The sequence below is a fragment of the Corvus cornix genome, chromosome 8 (assembly GCF_000738735.6).
Source record: "Corvus cornix cornix isolate S_Up_H32 chromosome 8, ASM73873v5, whole genome shotgun sequence".
NCBI classification, from domain to species: Eukaryota; Metazoa; Chordata; class Aves; order Passeriformes; family Corvidae; genus Corvus; species Corvus cornix.
The window spans coordinates 11,250,179-11,273,055 of NC_046338.1; the positions used below are offsets into that span (position 1 = coordinate 11,250,179).

The 22,877-nt window shown below is 44.6% G+C and overlaps 3 protein-coding genes across 5 annotated transcripts; 2 read left to right on the top strand and 1 right to left on the bottom strand.

The window, feature by feature from the left end:
- The first annotated feature begins 16 nt into the window (after positions 1-16).
- EBNA1BP2 (EBNA1 binding protein 2) lies at positions 17-4,723 on the top strand. Its single transcript, XM_039556321.1, has 9 exons — positions 17-120; positions 204-287; positions 545-702; positions 1,488-1,611; positions 2,830-2,919; positions 3,158-3,233; positions 3,496-3,586; positions 3,900-4,080; positions 4,425-4,723. Exons 1-9 carry the CDS (start codon positions 40-42, stop codon positions 4,473-4,475), a joined length of 936 nt encoding a protein of 311 aa, XP_039412255.1. The 5' UTR covers positions 17-39; the 3' UTR covers positions 4,476-4,723.
- Positions 4,724-4,934: 211 nt separating this feature from the next.
- FAM183A (family with sequence similarity 183 member A) lies at positions 4,935-8,207 on the bottom strand. 2 transcript variants are annotated; one of them, XM_010409468.3, is made up of 4 exons: positions 8,047-8,206; positions 7,262-7,321; positions 6,241-6,344; positions 4,935-5,216 (listed from the first exon to the last, which is right to left on the bottom strand). In XM_010409468.3, exons 1-4 carry the CDS (start codon positions 8,174-8,176, stop codon positions 5,118-5,120), a joined length of 393 nt encoding a protein of 130 aa, XP_010407770.3. In that variant the 5' UTR covers positions 8,177-8,206; the 3' UTR covers positions 4,935-5,117. The 2 variants fall into 2 exon arrangements, with proteins under 2 accessions (XP_010407770.3, XP_039412256.1); XM_039556322.1 differs by lacking the exon at positions 7,262-7,321 and having other exon boundaries at positions 8,047-8,207.
- A 156-nt stretch (positions 8,208-8,363) lies between these two features.
- PIF1 (PIF1 5'-to-3' DNA helicase) lies at positions 8,364-16,585 on the top strand. Of its 2 annotated transcripts, XM_039556501.1 has the most exons (12): positions 8,364-8,846; positions 8,920-9,025; positions 9,101-9,226; positions 9,323-9,476; positions 10,032-10,146; positions 10,221-10,327; positions 10,734-10,873; positions 11,553-11,659; positions 12,448-12,535; positions 13,075-13,220; positions 14,165-14,356; positions 14,664-16,585. In XM_039556501.1, the coding sequence occupies exons 1-12, from the start codon at positions 8,364-8,366 to the stop codon at positions 14,718-14,720; spliced, it is 1,821 nt and encodes a 606-aa protein (XP_039412435.1). In that variant the 3' UTR covers positions 14,721-16,585. The 2 variants fall into 2 exon arrangements, with proteins under 2 accessions (XP_039412435.1, XP_039412434.1); XM_039556500.1 differs by having other exon boundaries at positions 8,920-9,226.
- The last annotated feature ends 6,292 nt before the right edge of the window (positions 16,586-22,877 follow it).

Genomic DNA, 22,877 nt, shown 5'->3' on the forward strand with positions numbered 1-22,877 from the left:
CGGCGGCGCACGCGGCCGGAAGCGGCGGCGGCGGCAGCGATGGCGGCAGCGGTGGCGCGGCGTGGGTCCTTCTCGGACTCCGGCTCGGACTCGGAGGACTCCTCGCTCTCGGACTCGGAGGTGAGCCCGTGGCCGCGGTGGCGGGACCGGTGGGGAAGGGCCGCCCGGTGCCGGCGGCGCGGAGTGACCGAACTCTCTCACAGCTCCAGGAAGCCTTCGCGAGGGGCGCGCTGAAGCCGGGGCTCAACGTGGTGCTGGAAGAGCGGCCGAAGCGGCGCAATGACACGGTGAGCGGGGATGCGCGGGCTGCGGCGTGGGAACCCCGGCCCGGGCCCGCGGGCCCAGCGCCAGGTGCGGGGCGCAGGAGGCGCGGCGGGGCCGCGGGAGTCGGGGCCGGGCGGGCTCCGGTGCCCTGCACTGCTGGGGATTTCGGGTTTCTCCCGGCGGCCCCGAGAGCAGCCCGCGGTGTGGCGCGGATACTGAGCCGGGCCAGCCGCGCGGACCGGTCCGTGCGGTGCTGTACAGAGCTGTGCTCCTTTCACAGGACGGCCTGAAGCAGTGCCTGGCCGAATTCAGGCAGCAGCTCGCGTGGGTGGAAAGGCTGGACGTGACTCTGGGCCCGGTCGCGGACCCCGTCTCTCAGAGTGCTTCTACGTCTGCTGCCGTTGACCCTGAGAACGATTTCCAGAGAGAGATGAGTTTGTAAGTGTCAAAGAGAAATTTCATGTAGTGTCCCAGCGTGCTGCTTCGGGTTTGGAGTTATGTCTCACTAGTGTGCTACAGACTGCTACACTGGCTGTCATGGTGGCACTCTTGGGCTATGTTATTTTGCATTCGATGGCTCTGAATGTTTTCCAGAATAACTACGAATTAGTGCTAGTATATTTAGCTGCCGTGTGACTGAAAATAAAGAATTTCCCTCTTCATAGCAGACTTTGATCCTTTGCTGAGAAGTTTATTTTAAAAGCTCCTTGATAGCAGGACTTTAACACAAGATATGGATTTTTCTTTGTGGGTTTGTTTTGGTGTTCTTACAGTTCTCTTGTTTTGCTTAGCCTTTTATATTCCAACGTGTAAAACTTTAACTGGAAATAAGGTAAATGTATATGTGCAAGATATAAGTGTTAATATTGTACTGCCACCTGAGCTGCTTTCAGTAGCACTGGACATGGACAGAATGTTGATATAATTCTGGACCCATGCTTGTCAGATCCCAGTACCAGCCTGCTTGTGTGAGCAGTTTGTGTCAGCACTGTGAGGTGCCTGACACGCAGGTACGGGGCTGGTGCAGTGACAGAGTCAGTGTGGTGACAGGGCTGGTGCAGTGCCAGGGCTGGTGCAGTGCCAGGGCTGGTGCAGTGCCAGTGCCAGTGCGGTGACAGGGCTGGTGCGGTGACAGGGCTGGTGCAGTGACAGAGTGGTGTGGGGACAGAGTCAGTGCAGTGACAGAGCCGCTGCAGTGACAGCTGTGCTGTGCTCTCTCCCAGCTACCGGCAGGCGCAGGCAGCTGTCCTGGAAGCGCTCCCTAGGCTGCATAAGCTCCAAGTTCCTACGAGGAGGCCGGATGATTACTTTGCAGAGATGGCCAAATCAGACCAACAGATGCAGAAGGTACGTGCAATGAATGTCTTTCTTTCCTGTGTAACGTGTGTGTTTTAGCCTGTGGTAGGGAGTAAATTTAAGGTGTAATGTGTGAATACTGGCCTTCATCTCTTTTCTGATTCCTGTGACAGTGATTGTGTTTGAAACTTTGTGACAGGAGATTTCTTTCTGTTTAGGCATTTCAGTGCAATGTGGGGATTTTTATAACAGGTTGGATGATAAATTAGAAAAGGAGATTTTTTCTTAGTATGTGTAACAGTGGATGTAAACTTTCCTGTGTTTTTGCTCTTTGTCATAAGACTTGCACTTGACTGTGGCTTTAATGCAATCTTTTTTTCCTATTTAAGTATCACCTTTTGTTTCTTGTCAGTGTGTTCTCGTTTTCTGTGATTTTAAACGGTATGTTATTGAATGAATCTTTCTTGGAGAATCAGACTGGTGTAGGAAATAAGACTTTCACACACTTGCTTCTTGACTGTAGTCTTTGCTCAAAATGGAACTCTGTTTTTTGGTTTAGATTTGGAAAAAAGACTACATTGTATAAGTTAAACAAACATGAGCTGGAGTCTAGTTTAAAGGTTCATGTATGACTGGGTCACTTTTGCTTTCTGATGGAACCTTTCTAGAGAAGATGAAAAACAGTAATTAGGTCGTGCTAAGGCTTAAGTCAATCCTGCACATTACTGTTCTCTTCTTTTGCTGACTTCCATTTGAAGAACAGTTCTTATCTCCCAGTGGAGTCACACACTGAATTATGAAGATGTGTTGAAATCTTTGTAATCCTTCGTAATGCAGCATCCTTAGAAAAATGTTTGTGAACAAGGAGGGAATGGAAAAGATGTTTTCTACAGGATTGTTGACTTTTCTTCAGTGCTTTACTTTTAATAATGACAAGAAAGAAACAAGCAAGTCTTCTTTATACACCCAAATAGACTGGCAAGATACTCTCAGTTCCCTTAGAGCCCATTATAAGGCTTTGTCTTCTCTTGTGTGAGTTTTGTCTTTTTAGCCAGATTTTGGCTACAGATCAGTTCAGGAAGTTCTGTAATTGTTCCTTGAGCTGAAAGGATGTTATGCCTATAGGCATTATCTGATTGAGAGATGTTTTCTTTTTTACACTCATAGATAGCTCACAAATCCTGACTTTGGGACTGTACAGTAATCATAAAATTACCTTTTTTTCTTTTGTGTTACTGATAAATTTTGTTTTTTCTATTCCCTTACCAGATTCGACAGAAGCTTAAGAGTAAACAGGAAGCAATGGAAAGGTCTGAGAAAGCAAAACAACTCCGTGCAATGAGAAAATATGGCAAGAAGGTGAGGAGCTACAAAAGGGACATGTACAAAAGGATCTGTGACAAGAATTTAGAGCCTGAGTGAGGAATTGGAAAAGTGAGACCACAGGAGCCAGACAGGAGTCTGGCTAAAACATAGAGAATCTGTCTAGTCTTCTGTCTAGCTGTTCTGAAGGAAAACAGAGCAAAAGATAGGATACCTTAAAAAAAAGTATGGGATACTGCAAGAAACAACACTAACATTCTGCTTCTAATCTCAGGTGCAAGTTGAGATTCTGCAGAGGAGACAAAAAGAGAAGAAAAATATGTTGAATGCAGTCAAGAAATACCAGAAAGGTAAAGTCAACTTGTCTAAGAGAGCAAATGTGTAATGGCAGTATTGGTGTGTGAGCAGTGTAGGGCAATGTGATGTGGTCACTACGTCCCTACTTCTCGGCCCTGAGCTTGGCCAGCTGCTGCTGTGCAGAATCGTGTGCCAGTGGCAGTGAAAAGCCTCCCAAGCAGCTGTTCTTCAGTGAGGGTGACCCGTTGCTATTACTTGTTTAGATTGAAAATTAGTATTTTCTGAGGTGTAGCTGTGATGTCTTCACTCTTGCAGGTCTCTCTGACAAGCTGGACTTTCTAGATGAAGAGCAGACATCGTCTCAGGGGAATAAGAAAGGCAATGCAAGTCAACGGACAAAGAAGGGGTGAGACCAGAAACAAAAGATAGTTAAACACAGAATGTCTGATTTTTTCAGTCTTCTCAGGGGATAATTTTGGGGAACAAGAAAACTGTTCTGCTTAGTGTTAAAGTAAGTCCAAGGTGGCTTTCTGCCCCTAAAGAGAAGAAAACTATGGCCAAAATGGAACAGAGACTGAAATGTGCTAATTTCTGCATCATCTTTGTTATGAGGGGAAAGGTTTATGATGGTTGATGGGAGACCATGAATATATATGTCTGTTTCGAGAGCTTTCTGCAACAAGGAATATAGGCAGTGATGCTGGTTGGTTGTTTTTCAGACCAAATGCCAAAAGACGATACAAAAATCAGAAGTTTGGTTTTGGTGGGAAGAAGAAGGGCTCAAAATGGAACACAAAGGAGAGTTTTAATGATGTATCCAGCTTCCAATCAAAAGTGGCTCACAACAAAGGCCCAGGGAAAGGAGGAAGAGGAGGAAAAGGAGGGAAAAAAGCCCTTAATGTAAGTAAAATGTTTCATGAAAATAATCCTGGTTGGCTAGGAAGCCAGGCCATGTCTGGCAGGGAGAGATGAGCACATGATGGGTGCCTCCAACATCTGGAAGTGATGCCTATCTTTGGGAGCTAAGCATAATTCAGTTACTAACAGAGTTGAGGACTGGTTTGGTATCAGCAGGAAAATGAGAAGGGGAATTAAAAAGTGCTGTTTGCTACCGGTATGCCAAAACCTCCCTCTCCAGATGTACTGACAAATATTCTCTCCTGGGTATCCTCCCCAAGCTATAGAGCTAGAACAAAGATGGAGAACATGAAAATAAAGATCTGAATCTGTCCTATTTTTTGCAGAAGAGACCTGGAAAGAGAGCAAGGCAGAAAATGAAGAACCGAGCCCGTTAAGAGGACTATGCTCCCCAGTGTGGTTCCTGTGTTTCTTTGTGTTGCAAGATGTGTTTCTGCTGTCATGAAGCAACTAACTCTGGAGCAAGCTGGATGCTTTACAATGGCAAGGAAAAGAAGTCAGTGGAAACCAGTGCCTTATCACTAATTTCTTCTTACTGTGTGTTTTGTTGAAGGATTGTTTTCTACTTAAATCTTTGGTGTGTGAATGCATTAAATGGTTTGCACAGAACTATGTGTAACTCATATTTAGCTGTTCTGTGAATGGTGGCTGAAGCCTGCCCTTTGTTCCCTTCATTCTGACAGCTTTTTCCACCACTACTGTTAAGATGAAGCTGGTGACCTTGAGTTCTGGGTCATGTTGCCGATGTCGAAAGAAGTCTGAAAATTTTTGAGATGTTAGAGTGGTTTTTTAGACTATTTGTGTAGATGGGTATAGAAACAGCAGTGAGACGAATACAGAGCCTTGCAGATAGATTTATTTGTGTCACTGTTGTCAGGTTGCAAATCTGGACAGATTGAGGTTTTCTTTTTTCTATTGTCTCTCACCAGAAATCTGCCAGACTGGCTAGATAATGAGCAGGGCCTAACACACTAGATGTCATTAACATTCTATCTGTGGCTTTCCCCCCATAGTAGTCCTTAAGACTTCTCTCCCCGTGGCGCAGGGTAGCCATGGATCGTAATCTCAGTTATCCGGCGTGGGAAGTAGAATCTCCGGTCAGTACGGTCCAAAGGAACCTGGGAAACAAAAATGACAAACAGTCATGTGTTTTTACTAAAATTAATAGTAGTAGTCCCTCCTGAGGAGAGTGATGCACAGAGTTCTGCTGCTGAGAAATGTCCAAATGACAGAAGAGCAGGGTACCACTGTGCTGTTCACTGCTTTGTCATGGTCAAACCTGCTGAAAAAGGAAAACTTAACAAATTAAACAACATCATGAGTCCTGACTCTAAACATTGAACTTGCTCCCCTACACACAATTTTAGTTGCATCTTCCCTGCCAGACTAATTCTACCAGCAGTTCCTTAATATCATAGAGCCCGGCGGGGATGTCTGTCTCTACCCTTGTCATGAGTAACTAGTTTACTTGATGTGTAATATGAGAAGTCAGTGAAGACTGTCTTATTTTCTTATTTATCTTAGTTTTCTTTATAACAGGCCAAAATTTGCCTTTCTCAAAACACTAATCTACAAAGTCAGTGATCATCTGTTTGTCAGATATGATTGATGTCTCAGCTTGTTAATCATATTTCTTTTCTTCCTGTTTATTCACACTTCCCCAGATGAATCCTCGCTGGTGTATCTGCTTTGGGTATACTTATGTGATTATTAATTTTATGGTTCTGCTTGCAATTTGTTTGAAAGACGCTGTGCAGCAGCATGTTTCTTTTCACAGTACTTCTGTACATTACTTCACATTGCTCACTACACCATTTCTCATGGCTGAATGCTTTAATAAACAGCCCTGAGTACACCTGTGGCATTTGGCAGTGCACTGTCACTGTCACCGTAGATGTTTTGCATTCGGGTTTCTCAGGGGAAGTGTACTGCTTCTCTGTTCACAAGTCTGTGCCAGTGTGAAGAGTCCTCTTAGGTGTAAACTTTAAAAATTTGTTACCTGTGAACGGCTCTGCTCATTCCTAATAATTCTTGTTTTCCTTGTTTGTCACAAATTGTTTTCCTGCATGAGTATTTTTCAGTGTGACAGGCTTAACATCTCTGAATCCTGTAAAGAGCTGAATCTTTAAGCACCCTACTCACCAAAGGTGTTGTGTTCCAGCCAATTTCTTGGCTTTCAGTTTGTGGCTCTGAATATTTCTTTCTTGGCACCAGTACTGCACGGTGAAGAAGATTCAGGAATTCATCTGTTGTTTTACGAGACACAGATACAAATGAAAGAAAGCGTGTTTAAAAATCAGTCACCTGTGCACCTGTGTTAAAATGTGTTAGAATCTTAACGCTCTCCAAGCCATAACAAGAAAGCCAAGGTAGAGGCAGCCTCTGTGCTGCTGTGATGATATTGTCAGAATGCATGGTGACGTTTCTACTTGAATATCTCCTGAGGAAGTTTCAAGATTTGCCTGACAATACTGTCCTGTTAGTTCTGGTATCCCTGTCTACTGTACTGCACCATCTTACTTTTCCTACACCACATCTAGTACAAACCAGTGCTCCATGACAGCTCTTGACTTTTTCAGTTGCCTGCAGTCTTTCCCTGGTTTGGTTTTCTACCCTCCTCAGTCCTTGACTAGAACAGGCCAACCTTACCTGACCCATCAAGATTTTTAGGCAAAATTAGCATTTTAGAAATAAGGGAGCAACTGTTAAATGGGTTCTCATTACAGTACTCAAAGACTGGGCAGCCATTTCAGCAGTTTAACCTGTGTGGTGGTTAGGTAGACTCTGCAATGCCAGGCAACATGTACATATAGAACATGCTTCTAGGTATTTTTGTTTTCCCCTTAGATTCTCAAGCAAAATTTTATAGTATGAATATAAGGAATTAAATGTCTTTTACAGCATATATTTATTTTAATTAAAAACAAAAATAAAAGCATAATTGCATGAATGCAAACTTGTGCTGAAAATGGAAAGTAACGGGAAAGGGCCTTAAGGTGGAAAAAAACCTGCTTTACAAACAACAATCATAAAAGCATTTAACTTACTTATATGATCACAGAGGCGTTTACACATACATGATATTTTAGACTGATTACAATTATTAAATCTTACGTCTTAATTTTCTTACGTAATTATCACAAGCTTTTGAGAGACTTCTTACCATCTGTTGGCTCATGTACGTTTTCATGCCAAGACATTGGCTTCCTAGCAACCATGTGAACTGGAAAGAAATGAGGCAGGTGATTTACTTCTATGTGAATTTGGCATCACAGCCAGGTGTAGAATATGTATTATTGAACTGCATGTGAATAAAAGATAATGAGTTACAAATACTGACTAATGGCAACTTGTAGGAAGGGAATGGTGTTAAGTGTGCCAAAGGCCCTTTTACAGGATGCTGCCTGTGCTCACCACATCAGAGTCCCGCCCCACCCAAGGGGTGGCCTGCAGAGTGCCGAGTCTCAGGAAATTATTTTCCTTTGTTGATTTATTGCAAAACCTAGACCTGAAAGAATACTCACATCACCTGTCTGTACTAGCACAAACTGTGAATTGGCAGGGAGGAAGCAGACCAGGAGCTGAAGGAACATGGTATAGTGTTGGGGTCCTCTACCCCATCTTGGCTCTGTATTTACACAGAATTTGTAGGTTCCACATCCTAAATAGTTGCCTCACTTCTATGTGGTTACTAAAGGCACCATCTGGGCAAATGGGTCATGTCTCCGTTCTGAGTGTGCAGACCAGTTCCTCAGGCAACAGGAAGGACCACCAGTTGCCCTTTGCAGCTTTACCCCTCTCACTGGCCACTGCTGCCGTGCTTGGGTGCAGCTGCTTGTCTCCGGCGTGCAGCTGAGCGCTGCGGGCCTGCCTTCGCCCTCCCTGCTCCCCTCACCGCTTGTCTTGCCCGGGGCTTTACGCCAGTTCCCTGTGGCCGCGGGGCCTCACCGGGCTGGAGGGGGTTCACGGTGTATTTCGTGAAGACCAGCTGCCACTGCCGCTCCTTGTTGGCCCGCTCGCTGTGGAAGCGGTTCTGCAGCGCGTCCGGCGGTCCCCTGTCGCTGCTGCGATCGGCCATGGCCGCGCCGGCGCCGCGCGTCCCGCGCCCATGGCAACGCCCACGTGTTGTCGGCGAGGCCGCTGATTGGCCCGCCCGGCGCTCCGCCTCGCGCCCCTTTCTTCGCGCCTGCTATTGGCCGTCGAGTTAAAGCCCCGGCGCTGATTGGCGGCGGCGCACGCGGCGCGTTTGAACGGCCGGCGGGGCGATGGAGGCGGCGGAGCTGCGCTGCACGGCGGCCGTGGAGCAGCCGCTGCCGGGGGGACTTGCTCCGCGCCGCCGTGTGATGCGGGATGCGACCGTGCTGCTGGGCCGCAACGAGCTGCGGCAGCCCGTGCTGCGGGTGGCCGGCGGCAGCGGCGCGGCCGCGGCGGTGCTGAGCTTCGCGCTGGTCGGTGACGCCGTGAGGCTCTTCACGCGGTTCGCGGGCGAGGGGCGGGCGGCGGTGCGCGTGGGGCCGGACGGCGCCCAGGTGCTGCTGTCCGACTGTCCCCCGGACGCTCTGCGCCGCTTCCTCCGCCTCCTGCGGCTCAAGGTGGCCGCCGGGTCGCGGGACGAGCCGCGCCGTCCCCGCCTGCTGGACCGGCCGCCGCCGTCCTTCTCCGTCATCAGCCCGGTGCAGGAGCGGGACCTGCTGTGCGGCCCCGGCCGCCGCCGCGCCGGCGAAGAGCCGGGGGAACGCCCGGCGGAGGTGAGTTCCGGGGCGAGGGGGCCGCCCCGGGTAGCGGCCCTGCTCTCACAGCGCACCCCCGCCTGTCCCGCAGGTGCCCCGCGCGGAGAGGCGGCCCCCGGCGAGGCTCTCGGCGGAGCAGGAGGCGGTGTTGGGCGCCGTGAGGAGCGGGAAGAGCATCTTCTTTACCGGCTCTGCAGGTGAGGGGCCCTGGAGACTCTCATCGGCTCCCCGGGGAAAGTCCTGGCCATTGACCTGTTGCTTCTCCCTCAAAGGGACTGGGAAGTCGTTCCTGCTGAAGAAAATCGTGGGCTCCCTCCCTCCGAACATCACCTACGCTACAGCCAGTACGGGAGTGGCAGCTTGTCACATCGGTGGCACTACTCTCCATGCCTTTGCAGGTGATGGCCTGCCCGACAGCAAGGGGCTGGGGGCTCTCACTCCCTTCCCAAAGAATCAGGAGCATCCTAAAGCATTACTTTTTTCTCTTCTGACAGGGATTGGCTCTGGGAAGGCACCGCTGGAACAGTGCATTCAGCTGGCAGAGAGGCCGGGGGTGCGCCAGCACTGGCTGGCCTGCCAGCACTTAATTATCGATGAGATCTCAATGGTGGATGGCAAGTTCTTTGACAAGCTGGAGGCAGTGGCAAGGTGAGCAGTTGTCAGGTCAAACAACTAGTGGAAATGAATTTCCCTGAACTTCCAGGCTGCTTCCTTTCTTTAGTTTTGTGAATGGATACAAGGCAGCTGCTGGTACAGAACTGTAAGGAAGTATGAAATCATAGCATCTGGGCAGACCTTTACCATGAGATAGGTTTTGGTCATGTCCCCTCCTCACTCACAGCTGTGGCTGTTTGGGTTGTTCTCCTCATCTTGTGAGCTAAGTGTTGTCTATAGAGCTGAGTCCAGAATATACAGCTGTGCCCAGAAGGTCTCTCTTGTAGAGGGAAGTAGCTGTAGTATGACAGCCACTAAGCAACCAAGACTGGTAAATGACCTCGGGGGTAGGTAAGCAAAGCAGGTTTAATGTCTTGCACTACTAGCATTGCTTAATTATTTGAGCTCTTCTGACACAACTGGGGATAAACATCTTTCGCTGCAGGTAGTCTATGTTTGAATATCCTGATAGATTAAGAAGTAACTTCTGGGACCTGACTATGTCCAAGTTCTGGAGGACATTCAAAACTTTTCTTCCATCCCTTTCAGGGCAGTCAGAAAACGGGATGAACCTTTTGGAGGAATTCAGCTAATTATCTGTGGGGATTTCTTACAGCTACCCCCAGTCTGCAAGGCTAATGAAGAAACCAAGTTCTGCTTCCAGGTACAAAACTGTTCCTAAACTCATTCTCATACTTCACATCTGCCTCTTTCTTAACAAGATAATGATCTTTCCAGGCAAAAAGCTGGAGAAAATGCATCCACATAAACATGGAGCTGACTGAAGTGCGGAGACAGACTGACAAGACCTTTGTCTCGCTCCTGAATGCAATCCGTTTGGGCAGGTGAGGGGAAGCTCCTCTCTCTTTGTAATCCCTGCTCCCCACTGATGGAGCAGAGGAAAGAGCAGTTTGTCACTTTTATGTGTTCCATCAGGAATGTGTAGCTGTGGGCAAAAGCTATAAATGCTTTAGTTAATGTAGACGGGTTTCATATATGCTGCTCTGGTAAGCAAAGACACTTCCTAGGGTCTCTCTGCAATTTCTATGAATTAATTCAAAGGATCCTGAGCTGGCAGTGGCCAGGACAGGGCTGGGGCACATTCTGGCTCTGCTGTCTGACTTTATGCAGGTATCTTTTTCTTTCCTCTCTGGAGGCCTGCATCTTGCACAGACTAATCCAGCTGTGTGGAGGTTACTGCTGCTCAAATCTGTTCACTTTAAAGAATAATTCCCTTTTCCTGCCTACCAGGTGCACAGAGGAGGTCACCAGACAGCTGATGCAGACGGCTGCTCACAGGTCTGAGCGTGATGGGATCCTGGCTACGCGGCTCTGCACCCATAAAGATGATGTAGAAATAACCAATGAGAGACGCTTGCACCAGCTACCAGGTGAACTCTGTGGGGAAACTGCTGGCTTTGGGGCTGAGCTCTGCGTGGATGCAATGGGGGTCCTGGGTGTCAGGTGGAACTAGTGTGTTCTGTCATGCACAACAGCACCAGTCCAAGCCCTGTGCATTGGAGTTGAGCGGTCTGGGGAAAAAGTTCACCGTTTTTTGTTTAAAAATCCACAATGTCACTATTTGGTTTGTAACAGACAGCAATCTCATGGCTTGCTGTGAGGTAGGGGTGGGTAATTTATTGCCTCCACACCCCTGCTTTTTCTTTCTATAGCATCTTAGAAAGGCCATGCTCTCTCCAGCCATGACTTGAATTAAGGGCTACTTAATTTTTTGCCTCCCTTGCTGGCCCTTGGATTCTTCCTTACTCTGCTTTAGAGATCTGGTGTTGATAGTAAGTGAAACTGCTCAAAATGCTGTCTGCCCAGATCTTATTTACTGCTGACCTTTGATTCCTGTGCCTTCTCATGCTCTGGAAGTTATATAGGGAAGAGAGGCAATAGTGAGCTCTCTGCTGTTAGATGTGACAAGGTTTGTGTGAGGATGTCCTAGCAGCAGAGCAAAATGGATATTAAAAGAGGAATTGCTGTTAGAAATAAATGCTGAACCTCCTGAAATGCTGTGTAGAATATGTTCAATGGTTGCAATTTCTGTCTTTCTTTCCTTAACAGGAGAAGTGCACGTGTTTGAGGCTTTGGATAGTGACCCAATGCTAGGGAAGTTAATTGATGCTCAGTGTCCTGTGGGTGGTAGAGTTGAGCTAAAGCTCGGAGCTCAGGTAAGTGTGTACATACATGTATGATAGACCAGATCAAATGGCATAAGAAAAATAAAAGAATGTCAGAGAAATGTATAGAGTAGATTAATATATAGAATGCAAATTCAATCTAGAATGGCTGTGCCAGGCCAAAAGAAGACTCCCAGTCTTTGTATCTATTCTGCTTAGAATCTTACCCAGATAGAGGGTGAGTACAGGTCCATGTCCTGGGGACAGTGGTGATTGCTGTGGCTTTGACAGACATGTCCCATCAAATTTGGAAGCTTTCCAGTAGCAGAGAGCACAAGCAGTCCTTGCCTGCAGTCTCAGCTCCAGGTACAGCACGAGTCCCAGCCTGTAAAGGTATAGCACAGCTTGCCATGTTTGCTGGACTGGGCACCTTGCTCTGAGCTAGGGCTGTCAGAGTGGAAAGGATGTGGGATTGTACTTAGTAGTAGCACTGTTTGCTTTGGAAACTTGCTCCTTAGTTGTTCCCAGAATCTATATATGCATAGGCTGGTTGGTGCCTGGGGAAGGGGAAACTGCTCCCTGGATCTGAGTTCACAGCTGTGGACAGAAATAGCTCAAGTAAAGTGTTCAGTGCTGTCAAATGATATAGTTAGGAATCCTAGGAAGGAAAGGCTGTGAAACAATTTCAATCAAATTGGAGATGGTGCTGCAATAGGCAGGATAGGATGATTTGGCCAAATCAGCCTGATGTGCTTATGCTTTCTGGCAAGAAGTTTAGCTGCAGGTGGCTGAACAGGCAGTAGAACCAGTGCATTAAAGAATTTTCTTTTTTGCTGTAGGTGATGCTAGCAAAGAATTTGGATGTGTCTCGAGGGCTGGTGAATGGGGCACGAGGTGTTGTTGCAGGATTTGAAAGTGAACAGAAGGGTAAGTAAGCCTTTTGATCTTTTGTTGAAGGAAGTGGGAAAATAGCAAAACAGTTTGTCATTGGTGGCTGATGACTTCTTAATTTTGTTTACAGCTTGGTAATAATTTGAGGGAAAGCAGGGAGATCTCTGCAAGCTTGGGGCTCTCACGAGCTGTGATGTCATGCACTGCATCAGCTGTAGCTATCTGTAGGCCTCTTGTGTTCTCTCTTCTGTATTCTGTATGTAAATGTGTATGCTCATTTCAATTTCCTGTTTGTTCTGTTGAAGCAAGTTTTGATGGATTTTTGTTTGTTTTTCTCAAGGAATAATGTTCTGGTACCTGGAAAATGTATTTTTCTCTGCATCTCAACTGCTAAAATATCTGACTTAAATTCTCCTGCTTAAGTAGGTGTCAAACATCATTTCAGGACATGCTATATACTGTCTGTGGATTTAGGTTTGGTTTAGGCAGAAAAAAGGTGTTCTTAAGCTGCTGACATCCTGGCTGTTGAGCGTCAGGAACACATCCCTGTTTCTTTCCTGCTCCCATTCCTACAGGGCTGCCTAAAGTGAGGTTTCTCTGTGGGGTCACGCAGCTCATAAAAATGGAGAAATGGGTCTTCAAAGGACCCTCAGGAATTCATCTGAGTCGTCAGCAATTGCCTTTAAAATTGGCATGGGCCATTTCCATTCACAAGAGCCAGGTGGGTGTCAGCTGTCTTTAGACTTTTACACCATTATAAACATTATTTCCTGGGTGAGCTTGCATTGCTGGTGAAACAGGAGGGAAAGCTGAAAGGCCCTTATTGGAGGGGAACTCTAGAATATGTGTCTAGCTGCAGAGAGATAGCATCTCTTCTGCTTGTGATGCTTGCCTGTAGGGTCACAGATGGGCTGTCAGTACTACTGGGGTTTCTGTAAGGGCACTGCCATCTGCAGACTTGGTGTTGGACTATAAAGCAGCATTATTTACCACTGTGGGCTGATGACAGTAGTGTTTCCCTGAGAGTCACCAGCATTAGGGACCCTGAGCTCTGCAGCATAACTGAGGAAGCTGCTGGTGCCACAGCTGTGCTCTTTGGGCTGGACTCGCCATCTGGCGCTGTGCTGTGGGGATTTTTTCAATATAACTTTCAATGTAACAGTGTAATGTTTTAAAAGTTCCTTCCTTTCCAGAAGACTTCATGATTGGTCTTAGAGGCCTGCGAGTTTGTTCCCATGCCACAGTTTAAACCAGGCCATTCTGTAAATTCTGCTGCACGTGGGACAACCCATGAGACAGGGCTGGCCAGGCCTTACCCAAACTCTCTCAGGTCTGCCTGAGGACTGCTTGAGAATGGTGCCTGCTCCAGTTAACTACTAGGAGTGAAACCAGCAGGATTTCTTTCCCTGCTGTGTTAATTAGATGGGATTTATGGAGTTTCACACAACAAGAGGCTCACTGGAGTCAGTTAGTGGATCCTACTATCTACTAGCAATTTCCTGACAGTGGAAAACTGCCTTTGCTTTCTACTGATTCCCTTTTTTAAAATCAAAACCTTATACCAAAGATGGTACCCTGTACAGACTCACGGGTTAGGTTAGTGTTAGGACAGCACAATGTTCTTGTTTGTTTGCTCTGTAACAAAGCTCTTTGTGCCTTTGCTAGGGCATGTCTTTAGATTGTGTGGAAATCTCCCTGTCTCGTGTCTTTGAAAGTGGGCAGGCTTATGTAGCCCTCTCCCGAGCCCGAAGCCTTGCAGGTCTCCGTGTTCTGGATTTTGACCCAAAAGTAGTGAGAGCTGATCCTGCTGTGCTGCAGTTCTACAGACAGCTGAGACGTCATCAGCTTCTAAGCCAGGTAAAGAAAAATCTCACACTAGCAAAGCCTGCCTTGTGCAACCAGGATAGACATGTTCGCACCGAGATGTTTCTTTTTCTTCCTAAGCAAGATCAACACTTGCAGTGGCAAGAGAGATGAAACTGCAGAGCAGCTCTTGGTGACAAAATATCTACTGTAGTGTTGGGGTTGTGTAACACTTGCTGGGCCCTCTGGGTGAAAGGATGGGTTGGGATTCTTTGATCCTCCTCTTGCAGGAAGGAATGAAAGAGAAGTGAGCACAAAATAAATCTGTTGCCTTTTTTTTTTTTCTTCTTACTCCCCAAAGGATTCACTACACACCAATTCAGATGCTGATGAGAAGGAGAACTGGGAGTGCAACTGAGAATGCTCTGCTGGTCTCTGTGAGGTGTCAGCACAGACTGCTGAGATGCAGCAATCTTGTTGTGTATATTTGATGACATAGGCAAAGTCAAAGGAAATTTTTTAGATGTTTGCTTCATTCAGATAACTCTGGACATGTAGAACTATCCCATCTCATGCCTTTGGAATTTGGAAGGCTTCTGAAGACCCCTTCTGAGCCCACAGCCTTGAGTACTCCTGTGTCACAAAAGCAACTCTAGTAAACAAAATGACTGAACAAGGATGTGCCTGAGAGACGTTTCTACAGTTCTCTCCTGCCTGCTAATTGTGTTTTATTCTCTGCACATACAGACTGAAACCTGTGTGCCTTTCTTCAAGTATACCACTGCTGAGAGATGGAAAGTGTGTGCCTCCTTTGCTTGCATGGACTGTTCACAGAAGCTGCTGACACAAGGGAAAGCAGTGCTAAATATCTGGAATACTTGATTCTCCTGCAAGAGAAGAGCTGTTCTTGCTGCCTGACACCAGGAGGCTTTGCATAACTCCTTCCACAAGCAGAACTGTCAAAGTTGCACACTGCCTGTTATGCTGATACATAGCATTTTTATTAGGGTGTTGCATACAATAAGATGTGAATTTTTTTTTTTTTTTAACCTTTTGAGATGAGCTGTCACTATCTAAAAATAGGAGGAAGTCCTACATCTTATACCCATAATTATGGAACTATAAGAACTGCGAAGATTCATTACTCCATGAGCAAGAAGGGGGTGAGAGGAGATGGGTGCTGGTGGGACTCCCTCTTGTTTAAACATGTGAGGTTCCCATTCAGATGGGAGTTTCTCCTGGAAAAAATGTGTCGGACTAATAAGGTGGAACTTGAATGTGCAATAGAGAATAATGATTAAGGACATGTGAAGTGAGCTGTAACTTCACTTGTTTCAGTAAAAGCAGAGATGAGCAGAACTAATATACTGCCCTCTTAATAGAGGAGAAGTTTTGGTCTTTGTATTTTAGCACTTTGCTTAAAGCTAAAGTAACTTGTATATTTTATGATGTTTTACATATGGGAATAACATAAAATAACATCCAGCTGGAACTTGTCTCTTGCAGGGGAATGTCTCTAAAAAAGCCTCTGCAGTGTAAGCAAGTTGAAGGCCATTTCTTGGCAGCTGCTCTCCTTAAAGCCAGGAAAGGATGTTGACTAGCCAGTGGTTAACATAACAGAAAACAGACTTTGATAAGATTTCAAAATTTATTTTTAAGTGTATTTTTTAGTGGATTTTTGTTTTGTTTGTGTGTTTGTTGTGTTGTTTTTTTCTGGGCTTGAGAAGGTAGAGTCTTGGAGGACGCAATAGTCTAAGACAGAAGTGTGACTATTATTCAGAGAGGTCCTTAATGTATCAGCACATTGTTCCTTCAAAGGAGTTTGGTGGGGAGTGGATTAAAGTACCTGGAGGTGGAGCTGGAGCCTATGGAAGGCAAATCCCAAACCATGTGCTTGGCCAGGGGGCTGGTTTCAGTTAATACTCCTGTGGGCTTTTAAAGATGGGATGCTGCAGTGTGAGGGCTGTGTGTTGCATTGGAGGTTTAAGTGTGGGATCCGAAATGCCCAGGATGTTAAAGTGAGTTTTACTGTTGGGGTAGACAGCCATGAAGAATATGCCAGGCATGCCCAGTCATACAAAATGCATTGATTTATTGACTGATTAGGTAAGAGTGATGAGATAATGCAGGTTCAAATCCTTTAATACCTCTTAAAAAGTTCCTGTACCCCTGTAATTGCAAGATAATTTAGAGTGTAAGAGAGGTGAATATGTACAATGCAAATAAACTTTTAATTGTGATTTTGTGAGGCAACTTACTTAACTGCACCTTTCATGGATTTAGTGACTGAAATCTTTCCAGTTGTATGTGGGGGGTTGGTGCCAATTTGAGATAAAATGCTAAACAGAATTTAAAGATGAAAAGGTTAATCAATATTTCATTTAGTATTAAATCTACATGAAATATTGTGGATGCCTTCTCAGTGATGGAACTGTGGGAGCAGAATAGCTGTGGCTTTTGAAGGGCTGGCAGTGGTTCTGAGGCCAAAAGGTCTCCATCTGTGTAAATTTTGGATGTTCTCACCTCCAGCTAAAGCAGATACAGGAACGGGTGCTGAGTTTGAAGGCTGCTATTTAAATCCTAAAAGAAGCAGTCAGGACAAATCTGAGCTGTCAGGCTCTCTCATGGCTCCCCTTTGGTTGGGTTTATGATGAGGCCTTTTTTTAACAGAATAATGCTTCCCTTGATACAATAATTATCCCTTCTTCCACATTCTCCATAGCATATTAATTTTTCTTGCAGAGGTACTGTCTAGAGCTAGAACTCAGTACATCACCATGGGATTAAAAAAAAAAAAAACCCACAAGTTTTTATTGTGGTGATTGTACTGGAAGAACAGAGCTGCTCCTCTTCCTCTCTTCGTTAAGTCAGTCAAATGAAGAAGAATCTGAAGACTGAGTAGCTTTTTACATGAGGCTGCCTGAGGCCATCAGCTTTCACCTGCTGAGAAAAGGTGGGCTCAGCGGGTTGGGTTTTTGCAGGAACAATTCCCGTGAAACTGTCAGAGCAAGCACCAGTGCCATCCTCATCTTGCACAGCCGAGAGCTCGTGCTTCCCCCCTGCCCTGCGTGGATCTTCTCCACAGGCTCTGCTCCTTCGGGAAAAGTCTGCACTGCCATGGTTTCTCTGGGGACCGCAGAGGGACCTGGAGCATCTCCTCCCCTCCAGCCTGGGTGCTCCGAGGTACTCATTTCTCCCACGGTTTTCCTCACACCCTGCAGTTTCCCCCCTCAGTCTGTTGTTCCAGTGGTTCAGCTGTGCTGGCACTGGCCAGAACTGGCCAGGCTGGGCACAGGGCAGCCCTGACTGCTCCTCACAGAGATTCGCACCAACACCTGGGCTTGGACAGCTGAAACACCGGGAGCCAGGAGTGGGAGCACCCTTCGAAGTGCCCCACTACCCTCGCCTGCAGAGTGCATGCTGGATGTCCTGGGATGAGAGGAAAGGCTGGAGGCTCTCTGGTGAGGGGAGAGGCAGGAGCTGGCCCCTGGTGAAGCTGGAGCCCAGGTGACAGAACAGGCTCTATGAGGGCACTTGGCTGAGCAGCGATGGCTTGGTCCTATCCCTGTGGAAAAAGAGGGATTCCATTACTCTACTCCCATAAATATGGGGAATGAATATTGTCTCTCTTCACAAACTGAAGAGAAAGCATTTAAGCATTTAAACGTCTGCCTTAACTGCAGCTATCATTAAGTGAATTAAACTAAGAGTTTGATTCATAATTGGTATTTCTGTTACCACAAAGTACAGCCATTCTCTTTTCAAATACATTAAACCATAAGAAACTGCTCTATACCAGCTAAAGCTCCATAATGCATTTATGTGTTATTGGAAGCATAATTCACAAACAGAATGTTACTAAAACCTTACCAGCTTCCAGTTTAAATCTTTTTATGGTGATTTAACACCCTTCTTGTTCTTTATGTGACATTTTCATTATAATTAAACATGAATGTGTCCTCACAGCCTGTGCCCACAAGTCCTGTGAGCACAGGAAAGGCAGCAATAGTCCTGTAGGTCTTGGGTGCTGTAATAAGATTGTGTCCAGGAATTAGACCTTCATATCCAGAATTGCTCTGAATACATCAAAAAAATGCTACTCTTAAGTAATGGAAATATAGTACATTATTGGTTGTGCTATGAATGCTAATAATGTCATTTTTCTTGCAGATATTACAAGTTTCTCATTTTATATTAGGCCACTCTGTGACATATAATTGTCTTCTGCTGTTAAATCTAAGCAGTTCTGTTATTAGCATGAGAAAAGACCTGAATTGCTAGAGATTGCATTTAGATGTGTAAAATTTCTATTTTGCTGTTTCCTATATGATTATTTTATGCTTCTTTCTATTACAAATCATAAGATGTTGGATGGAATATTTTAGCTGAGCTACTGACTAGTATATAATTTATGAACTCTGGTTATAGAGGCAAAATAAGTTGATAACTCTAAGAGTAGTTTTTCACTTATAAATATTGAATACTGCACTATCTGAATTTTTTTTTCTTGTGAATTTGTTATGGTGTTGATACAGGGGGCTGTCAGATGTTCCAAAGAACATGAGAGCTCTTCTGGGGTGGCAGCTGGGCAGGCACCAACAGCTTCCTAATGGGGACTGGGTTCCAAGGTAACACATGTTTTTACTAAATTGTTTATTACAATATTTCTGCAATGAGAGCTATGATAAAAATGCCTCTGAGAAATTTGTTTAAGATTTTTTAATTAAGATTTTTTTTTTTATGCTATGGAGTTCGTAATATTTTTTTCTCCTCTTATTTCTCAAAATGTATGTTTTTTGTCAACAGGTAGGTGAATGTGTACACAAACCACATCTTCCATCTACTCTTCTTAAGCCACTGGGCTATCTATATATCAGCTTTTTATAGGATACAGAATTTTTTTTTTTTTTCCCAAATTATTATAAATACCCTGAGAATTACAGGGGGATTTGCACAGACTTTCAGTTGGAGGTTAGGAGTTGGTCCAGGTCTTTAACAATTCTGAATGCTGTTTTGTTTATTGAAAGATCTGTGACTCCCTCTAATCAAATACCAGGTTAGAGAGCGTATGATACATTTGAAGACAATGCTAGACATTAAAGTAAAAACATAAGTAAAAGTTATTAAGGTTATTCCAGTAGCTAATAATTCACAAAAGTGAGGCATCACATATCTTTTAGTATTTCCAAGTGAAGGCTGGACAGACTTACTGAATGTAATAAATCAAATATGGAAAAAATTTATGTGAATTAATGAGAATAACTTGGATTAAAAAACAACTTCTAAAGCTTTCATCTGGGAAGAGAGTATGTAGTGATCAGCCTGTTTTAAAGTTGTTCCATAAAAACATTCCAGGTAAGTTACTTTCTTGTTTGTGTTGAATTATTAGAACATCTTGTAATAAAATATTTGACCATAATAACACCAGGTACTTTCAACTGACACTTGGCAATACAAAGTAAATTTTAAAAACAGATCTTGAATCTTGAACAATGAGCTAGTAATTAATTGCCAGAATGTCAATGCATAATGCATGACACCGAAGATGTTACCAGATCTAATTTAGTAATAAAGAAGGAAGCTTTGAAATTGGGTTTTACCTGCTCTCTCTCCAGATGAGAGAGACTTTGTGTCTTGGGTGACTTTATGATGTGTATCCCATGTCGCTGCCCTATGCCCAGAAATTAATTTTAGTGCCTTTCTATGCCTTTAAACTGAGCCTGAGAGGGGGAAGGAAAAACTGAACAAAACTTTTTCAAAGCAGCTTGCAGCTTGTTCAAAGTCACACAGAGACAGAGACTTTTTTTCAGCTGTAGCAGGAGAGCGAGAGGGAAGGGAAGCACATGGTTTGCTTTTCTTTCCAGCCAGTTTTCGGCAGTTTTTTTTCTCAGCTCCTTTTCCTCCAGAGAGTTGAACATTGGTTTTTTCCTGGGACTCCATTTTTTCCTTTTTTCTCTGCTGGACTGTTTCAACATCAGAATACATTGGGAGGACTTTCCACCAAGGCCTTGGCCCTGAAGGTGGGCCCACCACCCCATCCCAGCTCCAAGGAGGGGGAGAGAGAGATCTACAGAAGGACTCTGAAATTTTCCCAGGTTTCTCTCAGCAGAGTGGAAGGTTTTATTATTTAGCATCATTATCCCTTTTCCTGTGTGTTTGTTAAATAAATAGTTTTTATCGCTTTCACTTTCCTTTGAGGAAAATTTATTTTTCCCGAACCTGGTGGGGGGAGGGGTGGTTGTGACCTTCCTTCTCTGAGGATATACTTCTAGATTTGGTCAAACCAGAACACCTTGCAATAACCTTAACCCTTTTACCAGTGATGGTAGCAAGCTATGGCTATTTTAACATAAAATCCCCACTTAAAATAGAACACATCAGATGATTCAGTCATGTCAAAATGACAAACTTTAATAAAATGTTGTCCCATTGTCTTCATTAGCCATAATTATTGCTGTCAGTTAAACTTTGGGACAAATACTACATGTCTTCCTTTTGTTTTAAAAATAAAGGATAAAAATGGCTCTGTAGAAACAATTTTAAGTTCATGTTAGAGGTACAGTCATATTTTTGACAGATTGCTGTAAAGTCTTGTGCACTCTCAGATCTCAAAAAAGAACAAGGTCAAAAATATTGTTTGTGATGACCTATATATTTTAATAGAAATATTGTCAAAAGACATTATAATCAGGTTTTGACACTTGTCCTGAAAGTGTCAAGGCCTCTATAAAATATAATACCTCAGAAACATCAGGCAAAAAGTCATAAGTGAAATATTCATTCAATTACTCTGTAAGGTATAGATCATCCTGCACTGCTCAGTTTTGGGATCAGGACCCTAATATGAGAAAGAAGTATCAGCCCCTTAACAACCTTCACCATGAATTTCATGAGATGTTCTCAAAAAAAAAGGGGAAAACTCCCCCAACCAAACAGAAAAAGCCCAACCCCCCAAAAACATTTCTGGCCATCAGTGTGACACAAGAGGAGTTTCACTGTCAGTAGAAATTAGGGCTAGAGGGAACCTCAAGCACAAAGCCAGCACTTGATACTGCTTTTCCTGCAGCAGAAGGAGGCCCCAGTGAAGAAAGTGTTCAGTACTGTACCAAGATGGAACAGCTCCAAGCAGGGCACTGGGAGTGGGATATCAAGCTAAGGTGAAAGCTATGTTAAAACCTCAAGATGAAGAGGACACTGAATAATTCTGTTTAGAGTCAGAGGAAGTGAATCATTAGGAATATGTGCAGCTCAAGGTGTGCAGGTGAATTAAATTTAGAATAGTTACCAAGTATTTTTCCAGATTTAATAATGCGTATGGGCCTTTGGCATAGTTCGAGAGATCCAGTATGGTCCAAAAGTGTCTGAAAGAGCACAAGATCATCCTCTAGCACCTTTGGTGTCACTGTGGAATGGCCAGAAGCATAAAAATAGAGGTGATGATGCCAAGGAAGGAGGGATAGGAGGAGCACCCAGGCAAAGGCAGTTCAGTAGCGGTTGCAATGCTGCGCACAGAAGGCAGATCAGCTCAAATTAAAAAGGAGCTGCTGGCTGTGCTCTGCTGCACAAGGAGTTTGTCAGTTCACCTTGGGGTTCCAGATGGACAGGCTGCTCAGAAGCCATTAGGAAGCATTTTGGTGAAGTTAGTGCTGGGGGCAGACAAATGAATACAACCCTTGCTAGGTGCATCCCAGTCCAGTGAGGAGATGGTAAGGTACTCCCAAAAGAAGTCATGGCTAGGGGTAGATACACTGCACATGTAGGCAGCTTTTTGGAACAGAAGGAAACCTAGCAACGTGCTTCAGCATATCTTTTTTGGCACTGGTGAAGTATGTTTTGCTGTGATGGACTCTTTGAAAAGGGGGAGGTGGGTGCAGAAAGCATTTCTAGGACATTCAAGAGATGACAAAAAATATGTGCTACATGTAAGTATATAAAATACATGGTATGATGATGATATGTCCACAGTCTGGTTATATGCTAATAGATTTCATCCCAAACAAGTGAAAAAAGACACAGAATACCCCCTTAAAACTTACCAAAAGGGATGGTATTTTATTTCCAGAGCTCAGTCAATGGAGCATATTTTGTCTTTACTTCTCAGTTCATAAAGACCTCATCTTGCTCTAAAATATTTGCTAGAAATCAAGGGTTAATCCTCTGCTTAGCATGCTTACGGGGGAGAAAACTGCTTTATATCTCCTTTTTTTCCCGTTCATCTAGAGTTTGGCTGGAGGTTCCTTATTTCAAAGAGAATTTACTTTTGCTAAACCCCTACATTTCTGCGCTTTCTACAGTGAAATGAAAACTACATTTTTTTAGTATTTGTTTTGCATACTTTCCAATAACTAGGGGGAAAAGGCTACCTAACACATATTTGAATAGAAAATGCTGCTCAGGGAATAGACTAAAATCCAGCTCTTTGTTTGAAGGGAAGTTGTTCTGATGTTACTAAACACTTCAAAGTAAACAGCTACTGTTCTATTAACTTTTTTTAGAAGTGTGGGATTGTTTTTTGCCTCTAATCATGCAGTTTCATTAAAGAGAAGATAATTGACAATAAAAGCAGGGGTAGAGT